General features: G+C 29.5%; 2 protein-coding genes across 2 annotated transcripts in view; both read left to right on the top strand.

The window, feature by feature from the left end:
- The window catches only part of LOC107454592 (ubiquitin-conjugating enzyme E2 J1-like), a 183,825-nt gene that overhangs the window by 111,169 nt on the left and 49,286 nt on the right, over nucleotides 1-23,370 (top strand). The gene's annotated exons all lie outside the window — the stretch shown is intronic.
- Nucleotides 1-23,370, top strand: part of LOC107454590 (atrial natriuretic peptide receptor 1) — a gene marked incomplete in the record, with an annotated part of 46,875 nt that overhangs the window by 21,835 nt on the left and 1,670 nt on the right. Inside the window, 11 exon segments of the mRNA XM_043057721.2 lie at nucleotides 1,238-1,376; nucleotides 2,517-2,585; nucleotides 4,107-4,184; nucleotides 6,076-6,180; nucleotides 8,349-8,420; nucleotides 12,450-12,603; nucleotides 14,678-14,854; nucleotides 15,756-15,924; nucleotides 17,653-17,802; nucleotides 20,622-20,745; nucleotides 20,824-20,892. Coding sequence (XP_042913655.2) covers nucleotides 1,238-1,376; nucleotides 2,517-2,585; nucleotides 4,107-4,184; nucleotides 6,076-6,180; nucleotides 8,349-8,420; nucleotides 12,450-12,603; nucleotides 14,678-14,854; nucleotides 15,756-15,924; nucleotides 17,653-17,802; nucleotides 20,622-20,745; nucleotides 20,824-20,892 — 1,306 coding nt within the window.

The following is a 23,370-nucleotide window of genomic DNA, read 5'->3' as shown; positions in this document are numbered from 1 at the left end:
TAACCATAAGCAAAAGATCCTGAATCTGAACTGTTAAAATTTTCATTCTGAAATTGCGGAAAAATAACTGACAGCAGTCTGTCTATCCGAATAAACATAAACTTTATGGTTCGGAACATTTTTTTGTCTTTGCGATTTTGAAACCGCTTATAACTTTTACGGTTAAAAAACCGTTATTGCAAAAACTATACGGTTTTGAAACCATTTACGAATAGAATAGCTTCTAAACCATAAAGATAAAACTTAAACGGACATGGGAGCTATGTGGGTGCTGCGTCATTTATGCGTGAATGATAGTTTCGTATTCTTAGGCTTCGTGGTCACCGATTGAAAAGTGCAAGACACTGTAAATTCTTCGTGCATTGAAGGAATGAAAGAAATATTGTAGTATCAATGCTGAGATTCGAATCTCTATTCAGCGGGGTTGTGATCATTGGCCGATTAGCCCTCTCAGCTACAGTATGTACCATGCTTCCCGAAACGAAAAGGCTTTATAAAGTAGGCGTAGTTAACACGGATAGAATTCTTGTTGTTTAACCGTATTAGGGTAAAACAGTCGATAAACTCTATTTTCCCAATTAACAGTTTGAATATTATCTTTCTTATGTTTATTTGAACGTTTAGGTGGAATATGGTACAATAACAGTTAAATAAATAGTTACTTAACCGTTTCTGCCTAGAAATTTCTAATAGTGTGTAGAATGATCGAAGAGTTGCGTAGTCTATAAAAGTTTTGCACACACGATTTATCATTTTAATAAATAAGCAATTATTAGACAAAAATTGCTATAACAGCTTTATTTATTTAAAATAACTTAGCGTCTGTATCGAAAGAATTTTATAAAGGACTTTCCTTTTATATAAAGAATTTCATAACGGAATTTTGACAATAACAAATCATCGAGTAGAAATACTTTATTTATAAGAAACTAGCTTTTAGATGTTGACTAATAAACTAAAAAAGCATCATAGCAATATTATTATATTAATTTAGATTTACAAAAAATATATAAATGGTAATTTCGGAACAATTTCAAAATGGTAGGGATAAATAGAATAAAAATAAACTTATTAATTTAATATTTTTTTATAAAATCACAAGATATTAAAAAACTGAAAGGCATATAGTTTAGGCATAAAAAATTTCGCTTTTTAATAAATAAATTGCCATGATTATTTTTTGCTTATTTTCCAAAAATAACAAATATTTTTTGTTTAAATATTTATTTATTTTTAGAAAAATCCTTCTTGAGACTAAGCTCAACGATATGTGGTGGAAGATAGAGTGGTCAGAACTTAAGTTTATAGAAACAAGTCAAATCGGTTCATCTCTAAGTTTCTCGAGAAGTCATCGAAGTAAATCAACTCCTACAACGGTAACATAAGTACATTCTAATCTTCTTGCACTAATCAATTGTACGTTAATAAATCTTGCATGTTAATCAATCTTGCATGTCAATCAATCTCGCATGTTAATCAATCTTGCATGTTAATCAATCTTGCATGTCAATCAATTTCGGTGATGTTTTTAACTCGATTATTTGATGCAACATCAAAATGTAACAATAAAAATTAAAATCGTAAAAAATAAATTCATTAAATAAATTTTAAGCTATAAATGGACATATTCCAATTTTAAAATTACAGTCTAATTTGTTTATAGTTCTTGCACTAATCAATTCGACATTAATCAATCTGGGAGAAGTTTCCAACACTATTATTTGCCAAGACACATCAAAATGCAACAATGAAATCTACAATCATTAAAAATAAATGAATTTTGGAACTCTAAATAGACACATTCCATAAAAATAAAATAATGTTTTTCTTGTTCGTGATCCTTGCACTAGTTCAAGCTGCTATATTGTCCCCAATCAAAAATGCATTAAAAAAATATTTTGCTAAATTTGGATTATCTGGAATTGGTACGAAGGCCTTCAAAAAATAATAATTAGCATATTGATAATCACTACAGTATAATACAGAAAATCATTTCTCTGTGATATAGACACGGTATTTCATTTTGGAAAACTATATAACTAAAATACATTCAAGGCCTATTTTCCATGCATTATTTAAACTAAACATATATCGCTGTTTTCCAAGAACTACCTAAAATATAGATTTGGGAAAATTACGTAAGCCACCGGGAGAATTACTTAATTTCTCTTATAAAAATGAAAACTTCAATCACCTAGATGTTAAAATTAATTTTTAAAAACATTCCAATCATGCAATAGACTTTCATGCCTAATACTAAGTTGATATTATATCAATCGTTTGGTAAAGTAAAAATTTTTGACGTATTTATGAAAAATTTAAAATTTTAAAAATACAGGGATTTGAAAACTTTAAATGTTGACTAATTATAAACTGTATCAAAAGGAGTGTGTCACAATTCCAATGATCTGTATTTATTACAACTTCAATATAATTGAAATTTAATTAAATTAAGATTTAATTAAATTAAAATTTAATTAAATTAAAATTTAATTAAAATTAATTTTAACTTCCAGAAAGCCTCAATTTCAAGCGCAGGGGCAACATTACAACTTGCACCAGGTGTTCGTATTGCATTATATAAGGTAAAAAAAATTTTTAACCTTTATGATTTTTTTAATGAGATTTTTTAGTTTGTAAATTAAAATACAAAAAATTAATAATAAAATTACAATAATTTAAAAGTACTTGCGCATTTGTTTAAAAAAGCAAACGATGCATTATGAAATTCGAAGTAATTCAAGAAACATAAATATCTTAAACTTCTGCTCTATATTCTCAGCATTAAGATGTTATTTCCTTTACTCGCGCCATTTACGCGAAGGTATCAGATTCAGTCAATAAGCGATCTTTCAAAATCATTCTTTAATCAACAGTTTTATATCATGTGCTCAACACATGGTTCACATCATCATTATGGGTCTAATTTGCTTTATTGTAACCAAGACATAAAAAACCGTACAAGCATAAAATTAAAATAAAAAAAATAATAATGAAGAAATTATAAAAAAAAACAGCAATTTTCAATGGAACTTGAAAGAAGAAAATAATTTCTTTTATCACACTGAAATTAGAAACGGGAGGCGCAACACTTTTGCAACAAATTTCCATCACTACCTCAAAAATTATGAGTCGAATAATTTTTATTTAATGTGAAACAAAAACAAAATTATTTTAATTTTTGCACAGCTTGAAAAAAGTGGTTTTAAAAAGCTATTTTATTTTATTACATAATTTAAATTTATCCTATTAAATGTCTGTAAAGTAATTACTTATAACGTTTTGAACACCAAATACGATGATACCCTTAAAGTGCAAGTTTTTTAATTTCAATTTTGATATGAATTTTCAAAATCTAAAAATTAAGGGCCATAATTATCATCCATAATTTTGTCTAAACAGCTGTCGTTAATTTCGTAATGTTTTAATGACTATACTGCTATCTATATCTATCTATTTATATACATAAGAAAAACTTAGTTGCATAAATACTGACATGATAACTATGCTCCTCTTGACGCTATTTCCATTCGGAAGCCAAAGAAATGCAAAACTAACTTTAGAAAATCTGCGTATAATCCTACTTAATAAAATAAGTTATAATACTCTCCGTATAATTCTACTACTACTCTGCTAGAGCTGGGATAGTCTGGTCGGTAGGGTGCTGGCCCCATGTCCCAGAGTTCGTGGGTTCGAACCTCGCAGGTCGAAGACTCCCCGTGTAGTAAAATGGTGACTGGTGCACGTTAAATCTGTCGAGTCGCAAAGTCCTCCATGTTCCCATAACAAATCAATACCTCTGGGGGTACTGGATTGGAGATCGATCGTTCTCTGTCAAAAATTACGATCTTTGGATGAATGAATGGATGTATAAATGGGTCCGCTCTATAAACGGGTGTGACGTGTGTGTGGCTGAATACGAATTCTCGAACATAGATGGCCCCACTGAAAAACAAGAAACGCACCCTTTGCCTTAAATTTGCTCGGTTTCACCAAGCAAGCTTGATAGTGTGGCAAGTGGTATTAGAAACAACAACAACTACTATGCTTACTTTATGAAAATTACAAACAAGTATTTCTGTATTTATAATCAATGTATTATTTAGGGTCAAAAAGTGGCTGTGAAAAATTTAAATATGGAAAATTTCCGATTATCGAGAGCCATGTTAGTTGAAATCAAATTGGTAAGTGCATTTTTTATCTTAAATTTTCATTTTATCAATTTCATTAAATGAATTACATATGTATTTACGGTTTTTGTACACATTCATATATTTTACTAGTGTATTTACTTTTATTGTAGCATTCATTTTTACTGATGAATTTATTTCAGAATTTACTCATAATTACTTTCTTTAATGCTTCAAAATATTTAAATAAATAGATATCATTAGCTTTCTGTCTTATAACAATATAAATTGTCCATCATCTTTTAAGCACTATTTTCTAAAACTATTCCATCATTTACATATTAATTCAACTCTCAAATAAGAAAAAAAAATTATTAAAATTTAGAAGAACAATAAATAATGCTTGTAGACAAATATTTTAATTAATATGCTGTTATTTACTCTCCATATAGTATTATCAATTACACATATCATTACTTATAGACCTCAATTTTACAAGAAAAGAACCTAATAGTATTAAAAAATGAATAGAAACATTTATATAGTCTTAATTTCAAAAGGTTTTTGCCTTAACCAATTATTTTTATAACCTTAATTTAAAAGGATTTGTTTAAGTTTCATTTAAGTACACTTAAAAAAATTGGTTCTACGTCAAACCATAATACCGATCACCGCAAATGTCCAGTTTTCTCCAGTGGACATTTGCCGCTACCTTAATAAAGAAAAAAAACTAAATTATATATCTGTTCGAATTGTACCATAGTATCACGTAATCAAGTTTAGGCAGTACGGTAAAATAGTTTAAATTAGTACCAAAATTGGTTAACCTAGTAATAACTTAGTCCTTAATAAAATAGTTATAAACCATAATAAAGTTACATCAAACTTGATTTAGTATAGTTAAACTCTCTCCAGTATTAAATAGTTCAGCAGAGTATTGAGAAGGTCCTGTCTTGTTTTTTAACGTTTTATAGATCCATCTTGTTTTGTTTGCTAATTCAGTTTTTCGAATCAATTGTGTTATTTTAAATGTAAGTGATATCTTAGATTTTCTCAACTAGATCACACCCAGATTTATTAGTTAACCTTCGTGTTAACTTTATATGGAATGAGTGTTGTATGGTTTTTGTTGAGAGAAACAATTAGGTTTGTCTTTTGTATCTTAGAAAAAGTCTCTTAGAAAAAGAATGCGAGTTTTGCACTTTATTTTATTTAACAGTTTGTGGTAGCAAGTAAAAAAAAGTCTCTGAATAAATTTGGAAAATAAGAATGAAACTGATAAAAGAAATTTAATGAAGCGTAAATTGTATGCTCGATAAATCCGTTTGAGACATCTACAATCAGTGTGCTGAGAGATTTCTTCAAGAGCCCTACGATTGATATAAAAATTTAACAGCAAATATATACTTGCGGAATAAAATAAAGAAATATTACAAAATATGGAAAGGAGTCGTCATGGCTGAAGGGCTCGAGCTCTCACCTTCCAATGAGGTGCCCACGACTCTAACCCTAGAGATGGCTGATCGCTACCAATTTCGCACCCGGTTTGCATCGACCACTCTGCTGACGTAACTATCCTCAGTAATAGACGGATCATGAGTTAGAGTTCCGTTGTCGTCAGACTAACCATGGGAGGTTCTCGTATTTTTCCTCTCCATGTAACACAAATGCGTGTTAGTTCTATCAAAAAGTCCTCCACAGAAACAAATTTTACCCAATACTTGATCAAGGAGTTGCCTTGTCCCCTAGATTGGAGTTCAAAATTACAAGACTACGGAGCTGAACATTTGTAGTAGTTATAACGACGGTTATAAAATAAAATAAAATATGGAAAGAAAAATGATTTGAAAGCCAATTGCAGTAATTTATTTAATTTTGAAACAACTTTTAACAGAACCCAAAAATCCATATAATTTATTATTTTCCTTACTTTGCTAAATTTCAGATTAGGGATATGACGCATGACAACCTTTTACGATTTGTTGGTCTCAGTGTGACTGCCCCAAACTTTGCAATCGTTACAGATTTTGCTACAAGAGGAACTTTGACGGTATGTTGAAATTTATTTGTTTTTTAATTAATTTGATTGCTATTATCCTAAGAACACTAAGCATTATTTTCATTATTTTCTGCATAAATAATAAAGGGATTTTCAAACAAATCATATAAAGCAAGTTCTTCAGCTCTCTGAATGACTTTTTTTCACGTCATTTGCTTATCAACTTAAGTTTCCCAACAAATTTATTTCCCACTGGCAGCTTGTTATAAGCAGTTCGCCCACGCCCATGAAACACCACCTTCTGTTTTACTTAATTTCTCCTCTTTTTTCTTTTAATTCTCTGCCCACATATTCAGAGTATTGATGGAAAGAAAAAAACAAGAGTTTGCAATTAATAAAAGAAAAATAATAAAATAAATTTACGAAAAAGAAAGCAAAACAAAAATAGCCTGATTTGATAACGATTAATTTTTAAATATTAAAAAAAAAACATTCTTCTCTCATCGAAAAGCAGATTCCAAAATTTTAAAGCCCTTCAAAGAGAATTGGGTATTTCCTCTGTGTATTTCCACAGTTAACTCGGAAGTAGTGAAACAGGATTAAAAATTATCAACGGTGGAATTCGAAAATTATATTTCAAAAATATCATTATCAGAATAAGTTTCTAAAATTGAGCTTGTCTTCCATGAACATTAAAAATTAGAAACAGGCTATGCATAAGCTTTACTTCACAGTTTTAAAGCTGTAAATATCTCTTTTTTTGCCCTGTTCAAATTATTCTTGTTACTATTCTAATCTGATATTATACTTGAAATTATTCTAACTACTAAAAGGACAAAAAGAAAAAAAACGAAGAGAATTAATAAAAAACAATAAGTTTTATTTACTGCGCATTAGCTGCAAGTAAATAGAACTCATAAAATAAGTTCAAAATGTAGCGAAAACATGGAAAAAATTACCGAACAATGAAAAAAAGGAAAATAATAATAATAAAAATCCGAAAAAGATAATATTATATCTTTCATTTTTCGGATTTTTATTATTATTATTTTTTCCCTTTTTTCTGTAATTTCATTAATTTTANAGTATTAGAGTCCTCGAACGTCTTAAATCCACACGACACTTGTAGTCTGCTTCATCAGCAGGAACAACCGCTTTCAAGACTAAAACGGGTGGATGAACATCGATGTTAAAATAAACTCGGTCCTTCATCTCTGGGGACGGAAAATGTTGAGCTTTTATCATAGGAACGTTCCTGATATCCAATGTATAAAAGGGATTTGGCTTGCCTAGTCTGTACCATAATATAAGAGATGCTTCGTCATCTTTTAGCGGAGTCGGTACGTTGCATGGTATGACTGCATCTTTACCAGCTAGTGCAAGAACGATTGGATTATCTGTGAAATAACACAAAAAATAAATCAACAAATAGCTTTTTTAAATTAGAATATATATTAAAAATAAGTATATATATATATATATATATATATATTTCAATTTTAATATTTTTTCTCTTACATTGAATTTTCAATTGTATGGCAGTATATTGATGATATCAAAAATGTTAATGCTTGGTGTTAACTAAATGCAGCCATTGCCATTTTACTTTAGAATCCTTCCATAAAATAACTAATAACCACTCATAAAGTATTTTGTAAACAAATATTTAATAGAGGAAATAGAATTAAATCAAATGATTATACAAAATTTTTAAATCCAGAAGAGATGGAATCTAATTACAATCTAATCTTGAAACTTTGAATTGGTAAAACATTATTATTGTCTTAATCTACTTTTCTTAGAATATTAGAAACTAATATATTTTTTTATTACATAAAATTAAAAAAAATTGCTTTGATTGTTTAAATTTCAAACTGGTAGTAATTGATCAGGGTTTTTTTTTCCTTAAAATATTTTCCTAAGGAATAACATTCTTAAAAATTAATTTTAAGAGTCGTTATTAATAACACCATACTTTATTGTTGTTTTAAAAGTTTTGAAATGAAAGCAAGGATTAGAAACTTTTTTCATAATATATGTGGCAAAAATATAACATAATTACCATACTTTCCCTTTCCAATACCCTGAATTTACTCATAATTTAATTAGTTCGTATTATAGTTGTCATTAAACACATTAAAACAAATTGTTATTGAATGTGTTAATTATCAGTTTGTCATATTTTGTTCATTTGAAGAGTAAAAAATATTTATTTACAGAACATGTTGTCTAACCGATCGGTTAATATTGATTGGCTATTCAGCTGCTCTATTATAACGGATATAGCAGAAGTAAGTTTCAATAGCGTCAAAAGTAAGCTATTTAATAAATAACTGTTTATTTAATTATTAGTAATTTTTATTGTATAATTGATACTTCATGAAACACCTTATACTCTAGATTTTTTTAATCCTTCTAATGTTCCCATACAGGGTTATATACAAAAGTTATTAAGCGAATCATTTATTTTACTGCTCATAAAAATATATTTGATGCACAATGATATCAGAACATCTCAATGTATCTAAAGATCAGATTTTATATGCTAAGATGCAATATTAATAATTTGATGGCTACTTTTTAATGCACTATTATACTTAATATTTGCCAAGGATATTTTAAATCACGAAATAAAACACAAAATTGTAATTTCCTTGAATTTACATGTTATATTTTTTTTTCAACAGCTTTGGATATTATGAAACTACTTTATCCAAATTAATTTGTCCCGCAGTGGACTGATTGTTAAGACACGTTTCCCATCAGATCACCGAAGTCAAGCATCACTGGCTGTGGTCAGTGTGCCGGTGGGTGACCCCTTGGATTAGTCTGAGTAAGGACCACGGATGTACTGTATTGGTCCTCGTTAAACTGTTCTATCATGAAGTGCTCGACTTCGCGTGCAGGTCGTTAGGCTACCGAAGCGGGGGTGCCATCCCTTCTGCAGAGGATCGAAATTGTGATGGCATGTCTTCGGATCATCTTCAGGGATGTTTCACAGACCGTCTCCAATGGTCCATTGTGCAGCTCTAGTGCGACGTAAATGAACTACAACAACAACCAAATTGACTTTTGCGTTTCTTATTATTTTCTTATTCTAATAATGACTGAAATGTTAGTTTTGAACTCTAAGATGTACAAGCTTTAAATTATTTTAAATGTGTACTTCTTTATGATTAATTCCAAAGCTTCAATGAATTTGGTCGCATAATTTCTGATCAATAAATCTTCGAAAAAGTCATAATTTTATTCATTTTTCTCAAAAATTATTTAATTGATTCCACACAATATTTTGATTTTGCCCTTTAAAGATACATACGATAAAGTTAAATAGCAATTTATATACCTTACAACTAGCTCTTAATCAATATTAAATTAATAAATACTTTAAAAGTATAAAATTTTCATGAAATTTTATTTTACTGAAAAATATTTTTGCCTAAACTAGTTTGATAATTAACTTTACTTTCGCTTAAATGGTTTTAAGAATTTGATGAACTAAGCAAAAAATAAAACTATCATAAAAAGACGTCGAATGATCATTTGTCTTAATTATTTGGATTTTATTTCCTGATTAAAATCTGAATTCGACGAAAAAAAGTATGTTAATTCAGAGAAAAGGTGCTTTCATTGATTATTTCGTTGCTTAAAATCTATAGTTTGCACTAATTTGTTAGAATATTTAAGATTAGCCTTTCGAACTATTAAGATTCCGCCTTAGTTTGTAAAATTCCGATCATTATGTCAAAAATTATTGAAATATTCTTATTTATTTGTGAACAATTAAAAGAAAATCATGAATCGAAACTTTAAATCTGAAATTTCCATATTGCAGCAATTGATCAAATGCCCTTTATTCCTTGATACATCATTCGTTCGTATAGACTTAATGCATGATGTTGCTCTGTATCATTGCTTTTGACTCCGATACGCTTTTCAATTTTCTGCTGTCTCTATAATAATTAGAACGGTATTTCATAAAAATAAAAAAATTTCAAGATCACCATTTTTCAAATGAATTAAAAATGAGAAAATAATTCTATTTTTTAAATTCCACTTTCAAAAAATTTAAAAAACCGCAGCAGACTTTTTGATGCGCAGTAAAATGTACCCGATCAAATTATGGTAAAAAGTACGTAGGATAAGGTACATTTTTACCGGAACGTGTTACAAAACAAAAAATATCTGATGTATCGCAATTTTCATAGTAATTATTCCCGTAAAATCACTGAATTAGTCCAATTAAATAAAATATTACAGTAAAAATTGCGGTATAATATTTTACAGTAAAAATGGATTTAACAGTTGATGCACCCAAAGTTTTAGAACTTTATACCGTAATTTTATCCTGAGTTTTTTACAATGTAAACTCTCTTTATACATATTTTTGCTCAGTATCATCAATGTTGCTCTTCCTTCTGAAACGCTTTATAATTTTCTGTCGTCTCTATAGTGATCAGAATATTTCATGAAAATGAAAAGTTTTTAAAAACAATGCTTTTCAAGTGAAATAAAAATGTAAAAAATAATCTTTTTTTTCATTCCCCTTTTAAAGCATATATTTAAAAAAAAAAGCGGGAGACATTTAGGTGCTGAAATTTAATTTCAAAAGTGATCGACCCTTTTTTTTCTGAATTATGATTTATGAAAATTGAACTATTTTCTATTTTTAGGCACTTAAAAAGCACAGTTTGAAAAAAAAATTATTTTATTTTTTTCTACATTTCAGTTTTGTTTCAAAATCAAAGACTTTGAAAAATGGTTATAGCTTAAAATTCATCAGTTAGTACTCAAGAAACTTAAATTAAATTCCTCTTTTGCGGAAACATAAATTAAATTTTAAAAGCATTTTCATCCTATTCCGTTTAAAATTTACACTGTAAAAGATTTCAGGAACTGACGTTTCCTCGACAAAAATGTCTTCTATAATCTCAGAGAACTTCATTAAATATCATATTTCCGGTCAATTGAGAAACATTTATTTTCAAAAGTAGGAAACTGAATCGCATTGATGCCGATACAGTTTCAGAGTGTAGCGTAGCTACCACTATCATTATTAAATTCCAATTCACTAGTGTGTGACACATGATAACTCGATTCTATCTTGAAGTATCTTTTCATCTATGACAGTAGGAATTGTTAGGAACCTAGCCCTACAAGAGGTTTACGTAATATTAAGAAACGCTTATAGAACAGTCTTCAAAGAATCAAAAGAAAAAATTCCGAAAAAAAAGTCAGAATGGTTCAAAATGGTTACAGAACAGGCTTCAAAGTATCAAAAGAAAAAATTCCGAAAAAAAGTCAAAATGGTTCAAAATGGTTACAGAACAGGCTTCAAAGTGTCAAGAGAAAAAATTCCGAAAAAAAGTCAGAATGGTTCAAAATGGTTATAGAACAATCTTCAAAGTATCAAAAGTAAAAATTCCGAAAAAACGTCAGAATGGTTCAAAATGGTTATAGAACAGGCTTCAAAGTATCAAAAGAAAAAATTCCGAAAAAAAGTCAGAATGGTTCAAAATGGTTATAGGACAGGCTTCAAATTATCAAAAGAAAAAATTCCGAAAAAAAGTCAGAATGGTTCAAAAAGCAAACTGTTTCTGAATATTGCATAAGGAGTTTTCCGAAATATTCATAAACGTTATTGAGAACTCCATGCATCGTAGCTGCCCGTAAATTCAGAAACATTTTTTTTAGCGTAACTTTGTCTTTTAGCTTCTTAGTTTAATACACGGTTGGCAAGAAAACTTACGACAATCGTTGTATTTTCATTTTCATTTGGTTCGCATAGAAAGGTTGATAAATTTATCCATCTTTTTAACTTAGTAGAAATATTAGTTTGCTAAGCTTGCTTCCCTAAAGTCTGAAGAATTAATCTTTACTAAAAATCCCATTTTTTAGTTTTTACCGTAAACTTTGTTTTTGCTATTCTTTCTTTCTAACTCTGTCCAAGCTCTCAAGCGAAACATTTTGTTTGGGTAGAAAACTTAAGAATCAGGCCACTTTGAAAGTGTTAACGAAAGCATATAAGAGCCTGCGCAAATAACCAGAATTTTTTTCACGATGTGCAGTTATCGTCTGATTCAAGATAATTTTTTAATCAGATTCCGCAATTTAATTAATATCTAAGTAACTAACTATTGACATCTGATTAATGATCTCATAAAGTGTGCGAAGCTCTTTGAGATGTGAAATAACTTACAAATTGATAGGCTTAACTTGTAAAAATGTTGTCTTTAATCAGATCGGATGTTATTAAAGTATGTTTTTTTTAACTTCGTCGATTATACACATTTTAAAATTTGTAATGTTATTTTTTATAGGGAATGTATTTTATTCATTCAAGTGAAATGAAATACCATGGACGTTTAAAATCTGAAAACTGTTTAATTGATGGCCGTTTCGTGGTGAAGCTAAGTAATTACGGTCTTAAAGATCTTATAAAGCAAGAGTTTCAGCCACAAGAAGAAGATGCCCGTAAGTAAAAATTACTTCTATTACATGTATTTGTCCTAAAATCCATGACTTATCACCAAGGATAATTTATTGGATCAATATATCTGATACTCCGTTGCAAGTTAAGAAAATAACATTGCGGTATAGGATTTAAGTAATCTTCCCGCGGCTGCATATAGTTCCATTTTATTTCATTACCAAGTTATGCAAATATGCTTTCAAAACTATATAGAAGCTTTTGAAAGATAAACGCGTCAGACAGAAATTTAATTCGTCCTACCTCTTTTGATGTATAACATATTATTATTAAAAAACAATTTATTGTTTCGTAGCCTTAGTAAAATCCTATACTTGGAGATATATTTCTATAAATAATGAGAACATTCGTTCTTGAAAAAGAAACAACCATAAGACATTGCAAGAGCATTGGATTTGATTGGAAAAATGGTGAGTCTTATGATGACAAACTTGCACAATCGGTACACAATCGAAACAATACGGTTAAACCTTGAACTAACTTTTATGACTGAGTATTCCATTAAAATAAAGTTAGCATTTTAGAAAAATAATGCAGTTAGCTCAAATTAGTATTCTATCAAAAGAACTGAAAGTGTTGTTTGTGAAAGTTAACCACATCGTTGTTTTTAACGAATCAGTATGTTGTACTCGGTTGCTTGAAAAGTAATTTCCTTTTTTTAATCAAAATGAAAGACGATTTTCTCCAATGAATAACTGTTTAATTTAATCATATATTGTCTATTTTGGTACAATACCTTTTTGCCACCTTACTGGCATAAGCATCCACGGGCAAAAATTTTTTGTTCTTTATTGGCAAAAAAATGATCCAGGTGATTTTCTACTCCTTACTTGAAGTAGAAGTTTTATCATCTAAAACATTTTGTAGAGACCGGAAAATTCTTGTTAACAACTCATTTCTCGTCTCCAGTGATGATGCTCTTCAAAAAGGCATAAGTCAAAAGGCAAAAAGGCATTCGAAGTTTTTTCCGTCAGGACGTAAGGAGTCCACATGTCGAACTTTGAAAATATACCTGAGTCTTTTCAAACGATCATTAACTGTTAAATTCAAAAAATTTAATTACTCAGTGATCTCGCAAATTGTTGCTCGCCGGTTTGCTTTTATTAATGTCTTTATTGAGTCTTCATCAGTTTAAATTGAGATGGATGCATCTTCATGCTTCGTAATTGAAATTTAGCCTCATTGAAGTTTTGCAAACCAGTTTTGGTACTAGCCCACTGCCAACACAATTTCATATTAATTTATTTTTTTGTTGTTGATGAAATAGCTATTTTACCTTTTCGATTGTTGAAAAATAAAATATGCCAAAAATTCTGTTTTTTCACTTTCCATATTTGAAAAGGCATCACATCAAACATTACTGCGTATAACCAATCGAACCTTTTCACAAGCAAGTCTTACTATATCAGATGTCAAAATATGTTATGATTATGCAGCTTAAGCGTGAAGTTCACTGTGAAAAAAATATAGTTAAGTCCTCTGTTGAGAAAGAACTAAAATTACCTTCCGAACAAAATATTATATTTTAGGAACTAACGGTATTTCTGCATGTAATGTGGCCGGGATAGCCTGGTCGGTAGGGCGCTGGGCTCATGTCCGAGAGTTCGTGGGTTGGAACCCCGCCGGCTGAAGACTCCCTGTGTAGTTGGTGACTGCTGCACGTTAAAATTCTGCCCAGTCGCAAAGTCCTCCATGTTCCCATAATAAATCAATACCTCTGGGGGGACTGGATTGAAGATCGATCGCTCTCTGATTCAGGTCAAAATTACGATCTGTGGATGAATGAATGGATGTATGAATGGGTCCGCCTTATAAACAGGTGTGACGTAGGATGTGGCAGAAGTCAAATTTTTGTCCATAGATGGCGTCACTGAAAAACAAGAATCGCACACTCTGCCTTAAATGTGCTTGGTTTCACCAAGCAGGCTTGCCTATGTGGCAAGTGGCATTAGAACCAACCAACCAACCTGTATGTAATGTTGCACGTTTCAAGAATTTACAGCTCAAGTGATGAGGGAAATCTCAGTAATAATATTTATCTTCTTGTTTTTAATATAGCCTCCTTATTGTGGACAGCACCAGAGCATCTTCGTCAAAAATACCCACGACTATCAGGATCGAAAAAAGGAGATGTGTATTCATTCGCCATAGTTCTTCAGGAAGTAATGACTCGGAAAGAACCCTTCTATGCAAAAGAAAGGAGTGGCAGAATATCTCAATTTCTGAGTCCTGAGGGTATTTTAATAGTTTTAAAACACCTATTGACGTAAATGAATTTCTTTAGGGACTGTTCTAAAAATTTATCATATTGTTACAGAAATAATTTTTGTATATAATTTTTTAAAGAGAAACCGTTTACAATGAGGACGCAGAGACCGTGACTATTCACTCGCTAAATAAGAATGCTTATTAAATCCAAAATCAAAATTTCAATTTACAAAAGTGAACAAGAAAATATTTAATACAATGTATTCGAATTTAATACAATATATTCGAATGTGATAGTGGCGAGTGGTTTATTTATGACTTTCTCATTACTCTACATTTTACAAACATTTAGTCACAAACAGTTACGAGGACATCAGAAGCAAAAATAGATATAGAATCTGTCTGAAAATTTATTTTGCAACATATACTGTTAGCTGTTATTGCAACTCGAAAAAAGTTTTTAAATTTCATTTCTTTTCTTCTTTGATACATTAATGAACAAAATACTGAAGGAAAATAGAACATTCATTATTAAACAATGAAACATTCTTCGAGATTTTAATACATATTTTCTTTTTCTTTTTTCGACGTTAATAAACACAATCAGAATATTACATTCAAGAAACATATCGATCTCATTGTTCAAGAAACATATCGATAACATTACCTTGTTCAATGCATGCATCACACTTCGTGTAATTTGCAGTGCAGCAGCATTGCATTCTTCATTGTGAAGGAAAAGAAATGATAACATAATAATGCTATAATGCTGTTAAGATGTACTTAAAAATTTTCTGAATGTTAGTGATATTCAAATATTTGTGTGTGTAAATTACATGCACACAAGCGTATTACAAATATTGTTAATAAAACATCTGAGAAACTGAAAGTTTTCATTCATTGGAGCAACTTATTTTATGTCTTTCAGACATCGTAGACCGTCTTCGAATGGGTACAAGTCCTCCTTTCAGACCAGAAATTGCTCAAGACGAATGCCCGGCAGACATGCTTCAACTCATTACGCAATGCTGGGAAGAAAGTCCTGATCTGCGACCAAGTTTTTCAGAAGTCAAGCACAGATTAAAAAGAATCACTAGGTAATTTATTAAACTAATTCGAAATTCAGCGTAAGAGTTTGTCTCCGAATTAATGAGTAAAAACATCATTGTATAGATCCTAATGGTACTGTATTATACAGAACAACCTTACAAGCTCTCCTTTCAGAGTAAGAAATATTATACTGAAGAAAAACGTAAAATTACTCTTCTTTCAGAGTATCGTTGAAGACGAACATCTAGGTATGTCTGTTCCGTACATAGTACAAAGAGAAAAATACCGACCTAAGATGAAGCTTAAACAAATTAAGCACAAATTGAAAATAACCGTAAGATAATCTTTAACAACTTCTAATTTCAAAATGTAAAATATTATTCTTTTTTTTTCAACTTTGAAAAGATATTTAGTTTGAATTCAACTTTTATCATCTTTATATAGAATAAATAATTCCGTATGTATATTCAATTGATACAATGTATAAATTGAACTGGGGAACAAATTTTTGGAGCATTTATACAAATTCTTGACCTTGCCTATTTCGGATGTGGGGATTTCAAATCTAAAATTAGACTTGCTCCTAAATCTTATGATTTTTTTTAAATTTAAAAATGGCATTTTTAGTCTATTTTTTGTTGCAATTTACAAGTATAAAATCGTCATGTGAGCAAGGGATTGCGAAAATGTTTCGACACGCTTCTAAGGGACTTAAGGCATATCATTAGGCTTAAAATTGAATAGAAACCCATGCCCGGAAATGTTTCGCACGTGGCTGTATTTTGACCTGTTCAGAAGCACACGAAGAAGCAGTTGATAATAGAGAATAACACCTAGAGGCGCATGATGACATTTACAGGCAGGGATTCCTATGCAATTTTAATCTAGATGATGTATCTTAACTTCCTGATACGTTTGTCACTTACGCAATCCTGTTACGTATATCTAACGTTTTTAAATCTGACAAAAAAAACAGTAAAAATATCCGCTGTTTGTAAGGAGAAACTGATTGCAGATTTGAAATCAGCGACATGAAAATATCCAAGATCCATTTAAAAAAAACCTCATGCAACAGAAAAAAAGAAGAGAAAAAAAAGAGATGAGAAAGAAATTGATCCCCTGTGATGTTATTTATTACTGATTTAGCGTCTTTATTTGTTTTAAACTTGTAATAATGCTTATTATCAAAGGATAGTTTAACATATAAATCTAAAAAATAGAAATAAAAAATCCATTTTTCAAATATATACATTAAACACTATTCTATCTTCCAAAAATTATGAAAAATTAGGACGGGTTAGTTTGATTAGGACACATATTGAACGTAAAATTTTAAAAAATTTTATTATTGTGATAGTTATGAGAGTAAATTCAAAGCAACAAGCACTATTCCCCCCCCCCAAAAAAAAACACTTTATTAATATTTGATATAACATGAATAGCCCAATAAAGGGAAAAAAAACTTTTACAGAATAATAAATTACAGTGCATGATGATAAATTTTGTCTTCTTTTTGCTAATTTGATCTTTCTTACAACAATACTCACAATAGATTAACAAAATCTATTTTAAAAGATTAATTTTCCAAATGACGAAACTGCAATGTTAATAATTATACAACTACAAGTTATATAAATTTATTCTGCAATTTTTTTTATTTTTTAAATATTGCAAAACAACTATGACAAGAAATTTTTGATTTTTGTATTGTTTATTAAAAACAATGATTACATTTTCTTTTTCTGGTTTAATGATTATATATTTTTTTTAAACAGAGGAATGTCAAGCAAAAACTTCCTGGATAATTTATTGACCAGGATGGAGCAATATGCGAATGACTTGGAAAGTTTAGTAGATGAAAAAACTCAATCACTTCACGACGAGAAACGAAAAACAGATGAATTGCTTTATCAAATGATTCCTAAGTAAGCCATTTTATAATGAGGATGATACATTTGAAACTTAATATTGAATATGTTTAAATATTGAAGGAACAATGAGGATTTTTTTTTTCGATCATCAAAATTCGCAGTATTTGAAACTAACTCTGTTAAATATTCCAATTTCTGTATCTGTATATTATTCTAATTGATAATAAATCATCCTTTACCTTTTTTCTTAAACTTCTTTTTGAATGTTTATTAAACATAATTTTTCCTTTATGTACATTATCTAAAACAGAAAAGAAGTAAAAAAAAATCAATACCTTTAAATTCTGCACATCCAAAATATTTTTTTCAACTTTTTCCTTTCGCAGGCTCAAATAGGTTCAACTAAACTTTTTCCTTTCTCCAGCTCAAATAGGTTCAACTATTTTAACTTTCTCCTTTCTCCGGCTCAAATAGGTTCAACTATTTTAACTTTTTCCTTTCTCCGGCTCAAATAGGTTCAATTATTTTTTTTTTTAAATTTATTTATTTATTTTTTTAATTATCGTCCTCTTTAAAAGTAAAAAACATTAACATTTTACTTCACTTGAGTCGAAGACTTTTCATTGACGATGTGATAGCAAAGTGAAAAATTAGTTTTTTTCTAAGAAAACGAGAAAAAAAAGTCTAAAATATTAGAATGAAAGCCATTTTTTCTTTAAATAAATTATTTCATAATAAATAATTAAAACATTTAAACGATTCAAGTCCCTAGGTGCTTAATTTACTGTCATTTGTATAGAATTTCAAATATCATTTAACCTGGTATTATAAATTAAAGTCTTTCTTGTCACTACAATAAATGTAATTAGCAGAATAATATATTTATGTAAAGCAATACTGTGCAGCATTTATTTAAAGCTCAAATATTTAATTAAGCATACGTTAAATACTTATTCATATTTTTATTACGAAAGTGACAATTGTATTATCCCCTCGATAGTAAATAAAAGCAGGATTCTAAATATTAATTAACGAATTAATTTACATAAATTAATTATATAAATTAATTCTCGAATAAATTAATTCAAGAATTAATTTATTTCTTGAACAAAAGACTTCATTGGCTTAGAAAATATTCAGATGGAAGTAAGAGTCGACATGTGTCAAGAGCTTAAAATTAAGCTCTCATTTTCAAGACTTCTCTGACGCGAATGAAAGGAAAGAAAAGTAATTTGAAATATAAAATGCAAAGTAACCAACGGAAAAAGGAAAATAAAGGTGAGATATATAACTAGAAAAACCGCAGTAGCCGAAGGGGAAAAAAAATTAAAGATTAAAAAACAGAATACGTCGCTGAGAGGGACAAATCAGGGTAAAATGCATTCCCACGCCCTGTGGAGAGTTGGTAAAAAACTAATGTCCTTCCAGGAAAATCAGCATTTATATAAATGAAACAAGATTCCAGGGCATCAAGATGAGCTCATGTGACAGGGATGGAAATAATTTTGGTATTGTCAAAATTGAATTTATGCTTAAGATTCCAACCATGCGCAATACATCGTTCTTCTTAAACATGAATTTTAAAGCGCTTCGGTTTTATCCGATGTTACTAAAGTTAAACTGACAAGGTATGTGGAAAATGCCCAAGCAATTTTCAAAACTGATCGAATTTTTAAGAAACTTAAATGTAATTTCTTAGTTTATAATTTCTTTCTGGTAATTAGGGTGTTTAAAATTAACAAGAGGAAGCAAAGAGACGGTAAAATGTTTACGATCAATTGAGGTGGGAAATGATTAAGGTGTTTAGTTGCAAGAGCAACTACATCTAAAAAAGGTAAAGTAAAATTAATTTTCGTGTCCAACGTAAACTTAATGTTGGGATCAACCGAGTTGACAACAGAAAGTAACTCTTGAAAATCTGTATCACTGTCAGTTAAGACAAATCTATCGCAAACCTGTCTTTTTCACCATCAGAATTTATAAACATTTTTAAAAAATTTTCTTCGAAATACATATATGCATATATGTCGCAAAGAATGGGAGAGATTGGGTGGTCCGTGGCTAAACCCTCAATTTAGTAATGGAAATAACCATCAAATTGATAAGTAGTTTGCTGAACACGGAAATTGACAAAGAGGTAATATCTTAATTTTCAGTAATAAAAAAAAGGTGAAATTCTTGCAATCATAGTTTTAAACAATTAATACCACAAGAAATGGAGATATTAGTGAAAAGAAGAACACACCAAGACGGAGCATATATTTTATAGGGGACCACATACTTTTGCCAGTGTGACCTTAGTTACATGGGACAAACCAGGCATTTTTTGAATTGTAGAACACGATAGATAAGTCCGTTATCAAGAATACAATAAACCATCAACTGCTGCACATTATTGGAACCTTGGGGATAAATTCAATTTCGACAATGTCAAAATTATTTCCATCCCAGCCACATCAGCTCATCTTGGCACCCTTGAATCTTGTTTCATTCATATGAATGTCGATTACCCTGGTACGACATTAATTCCTCACCACCTCTACATAGCACTTGGAAACACATTTTCTTGTTCAGTTTTCTCATCTGTATCGGTTTTTCTCACAAAAGTGAGAAAAACCGATTTTCCACTTTTCGTGGCAATTTTACGTTTTATATTTTGAATCACTTTTGTTTCTTCTCATTCACGCCTGGCAAGTTTTAAGAATGGATACCACTTTTTGAGAGCTTGAAACATGTCTACTTCCAATCCACAAATCCAATGAAGTTTTTTAATAAAGTAATATCTTACTGCAACAGTTACTCAGGGTAATTTATTTACTATTAATTCATTTGTTATATTCGGTTTAAAAAAAGTAAGTTTTTTTTTCCTAAAGATATGTCGCTGAAGAATTAAAGAAGGGATGTCATGTAAAACCGGAGTTCTTTGATTCTGTTACTATTTTCTTTAGTGATATCGTAGGTTTCACACAGCTGTCTGCTGAAAGCTCACCTATGCAGGTAACTTTAAGTTTTCTAATTTTACAAGATGTATGAATTCCAATACTAGCTTATTAAACAAATGTGCGTTTTTTACAGGTTGTTGATTTTTTGAATGATCTTTATTCTTGCTTTGATTCAATCATCGAACACTTCGATGTGTATAAGGTAATTTTATTTTTTATAAACAAACCATTAATGAATTTAATAAAAAATCAATTTAAGTAACATTTCAACGAATATGAAAAGCTTAGTTTTAGAATGTATAATAGCAAAAAGGGAAAAAAATATCAGTCAGCTGTCCTTAAAATAACTTTTTAGATTTGGCAGAAAAAAATTAATAGAGCTCATGAAGTAAGGTATGTTCTCACAACAGACCGTAGTCGACCACAACAGAATCTCTGCACCAAAAGCAGTTAGATAATTACGCCAAACAGCTTTATCAGCCATAAGTCACACAAATTTATGCCAAAATTTCGATTTAGCATTCAAAATATAAAAATAATACACCCTTTTCAGTTTATTTTTAAAAAAAAAAGTTAACTAGAAAAAACTTCTAAGCAAGAAAACTAATACTTTCTCAGAAAATTAAGCATATTTTTGTTATGTAACAGCATAAGTAACACTGGGAAATAAATTTTTTGTTGCATTTATACAAATACTTGATCTTGCCTAATTTGGGTACGGGGTTTTAGTTTAAATTAGTTTAGCTCCTTAAACAGCAGATTTTTTTAAATAAATTCTTAGTATATTTCTTTTCGAAATGTACAAGTTTTAAATCGTTATCTATAAAGGGGGTCGTGCAAATATTACGACAAAGGGGAGTTTGAGCACATAGTAAATAACATAGAAATCCGTATCGTAAGTGTCTAGGGGTGCTTCACTGTTATGGCCTGTTCAGAAGTGCACGAAGAATCAGTTCATATTAGGGAAGCACCCCTAGCTGTGTATAACGAAACTTTCGGACACGAGTTCCTATGCAGTTTTAATTCTGATGATGTGCTTTAACTCCTCTAGAAATTTATCGCAATTCTGATGATGTGCTTTAACACCTCTAGAAATTTATGGCAATATTTATGCAGCCTCTTTTTTATATAAAACGTTTTTATGCCTGTACATTTCGACAAAAAAAATTACTATAAATATCTACTTAAAAATTTGTAGTTTAGAGAAAGAAACCAACGACAGATTTGATATCAGCTATACGGAAGTATCTAAGCTCTGTTAAAAAAAATCTAATGCAACAGAAAGCAAAAAAAAAATTCAGTGAAGTTTTATAAAAGTGCCGAGTTCATAGTTTCTTAAAGCTAACTATTTTGCAAAATATATGATTTTCTTACAATATTTTAATATGTAATAGAAAATTTGATTAAGATTTAAAAAAAAGGCAGCATGCCCATAATTTTAAAGTCGATATAAGAATTTTTCGTTTCGTTTCCTTTCAGCAAATTTTGACTCTCAGTCAATCACAGATTATAAACAGTATATCGTATCTTTTATAACTACATTAGATACAAGGACTCCAGTTAATCTCAATATTCATTATTTTCAAAATTTCACTCAATTCCTTCGTCGATTTCTTCAATCGAAAGATATTTTAGGAAATCATATATCTAAATATTAATTTTGGAAAATTCAAAAGAAAGATATTAAACTATATTGTTCGAAAAATATTCTATAGAACTACAAATAAAGTCAGATATTAATATCAAGCATTGATTACTTCACATCTTCACAAATGTATATAGTAAGTATTTTTATTTTAAATATAGTATTTTTATTGGTAAACTAGAGATATATTTTTTTGTCTTACGTGACTTCAAAATTATGGATATTCCTTTAACTAAATTAGCAACTTACGATCCGTACGTAAATGCACCTGATCTATTACTATTGCCTTTTAAAAATGTGTAAATACACTAAATATTAAAAGGAAAAAAATTGATTTATAATTAGAAAATGAGTTTTACTTTTTTAAAAATAAGCTCGGAAAATACATTTAGGCCGAAAAATACATTTAGATAATGTAAACGTGTATTGTCATAAGGTATTTTTAAAGTCAATTAGGCAGGATAAAAAAATTTAGAGCAATATTTATTTCAGTAACATTAACAACACTACTACAATTTCAAATTTGAGAAGCTAGAATTTTGTTAGTTAATATTAAAAGAAACCAATGCTACATCTGGGGAGTTGCGAGGCGGCAAGAATGCTTAGGTATTACTTAGTTAGTTGCTGTAGTTAGGTATGACTTAGCTAGTAGCTAATACTATTTAAAAAATTTTACAGCTTGCAAACTTCTACAAAATGTATTTTCAACGAAATGAAGAATTATTTCAGAAATGTTTTTATAAAAATATGTATAAGCATGAGAAATGATTAATGTATGTGTAAAAAGTCAAACTAAAGTAAAACGTTTCTGATTTTTTATTTGCTATGTTTTTATACCGCATTTTTTTTCTCCAGAAAATTAAGGACAACGATAGTGACAGTGGCTCTTAAAACATTTAATTTAATGATTCAAATCCGCATATTTCACTTAGAAACGAGAAATAAAATAATTTATGTCTGGGTTTTTTTAATTTTTAAAGAGGAAAATTTAATTATTTAGAGTTTCAGTTTCAGAAATTATATGTGTGGATGATG

The sequence above is a fragment of the Parasteatoda tepidariorum genome, chromosome 7 (genome assembly GCF_043381705.1).
Source record: "Parasteatoda tepidariorum isolate YZ-2023 chromosome 7, CAS_Ptep_4.0, whole genome shotgun sequence".
NCBI lineage: Eukaryota > Metazoa > Arthropoda > Arachnida > Araneae > Theridiidae > Parasteatoda > Parasteatoda tepidariorum.
Note: the sequence above shows the minus strand (reverse complement) of the source record. Positions and strands in the feature narration are given on the sequence as shown.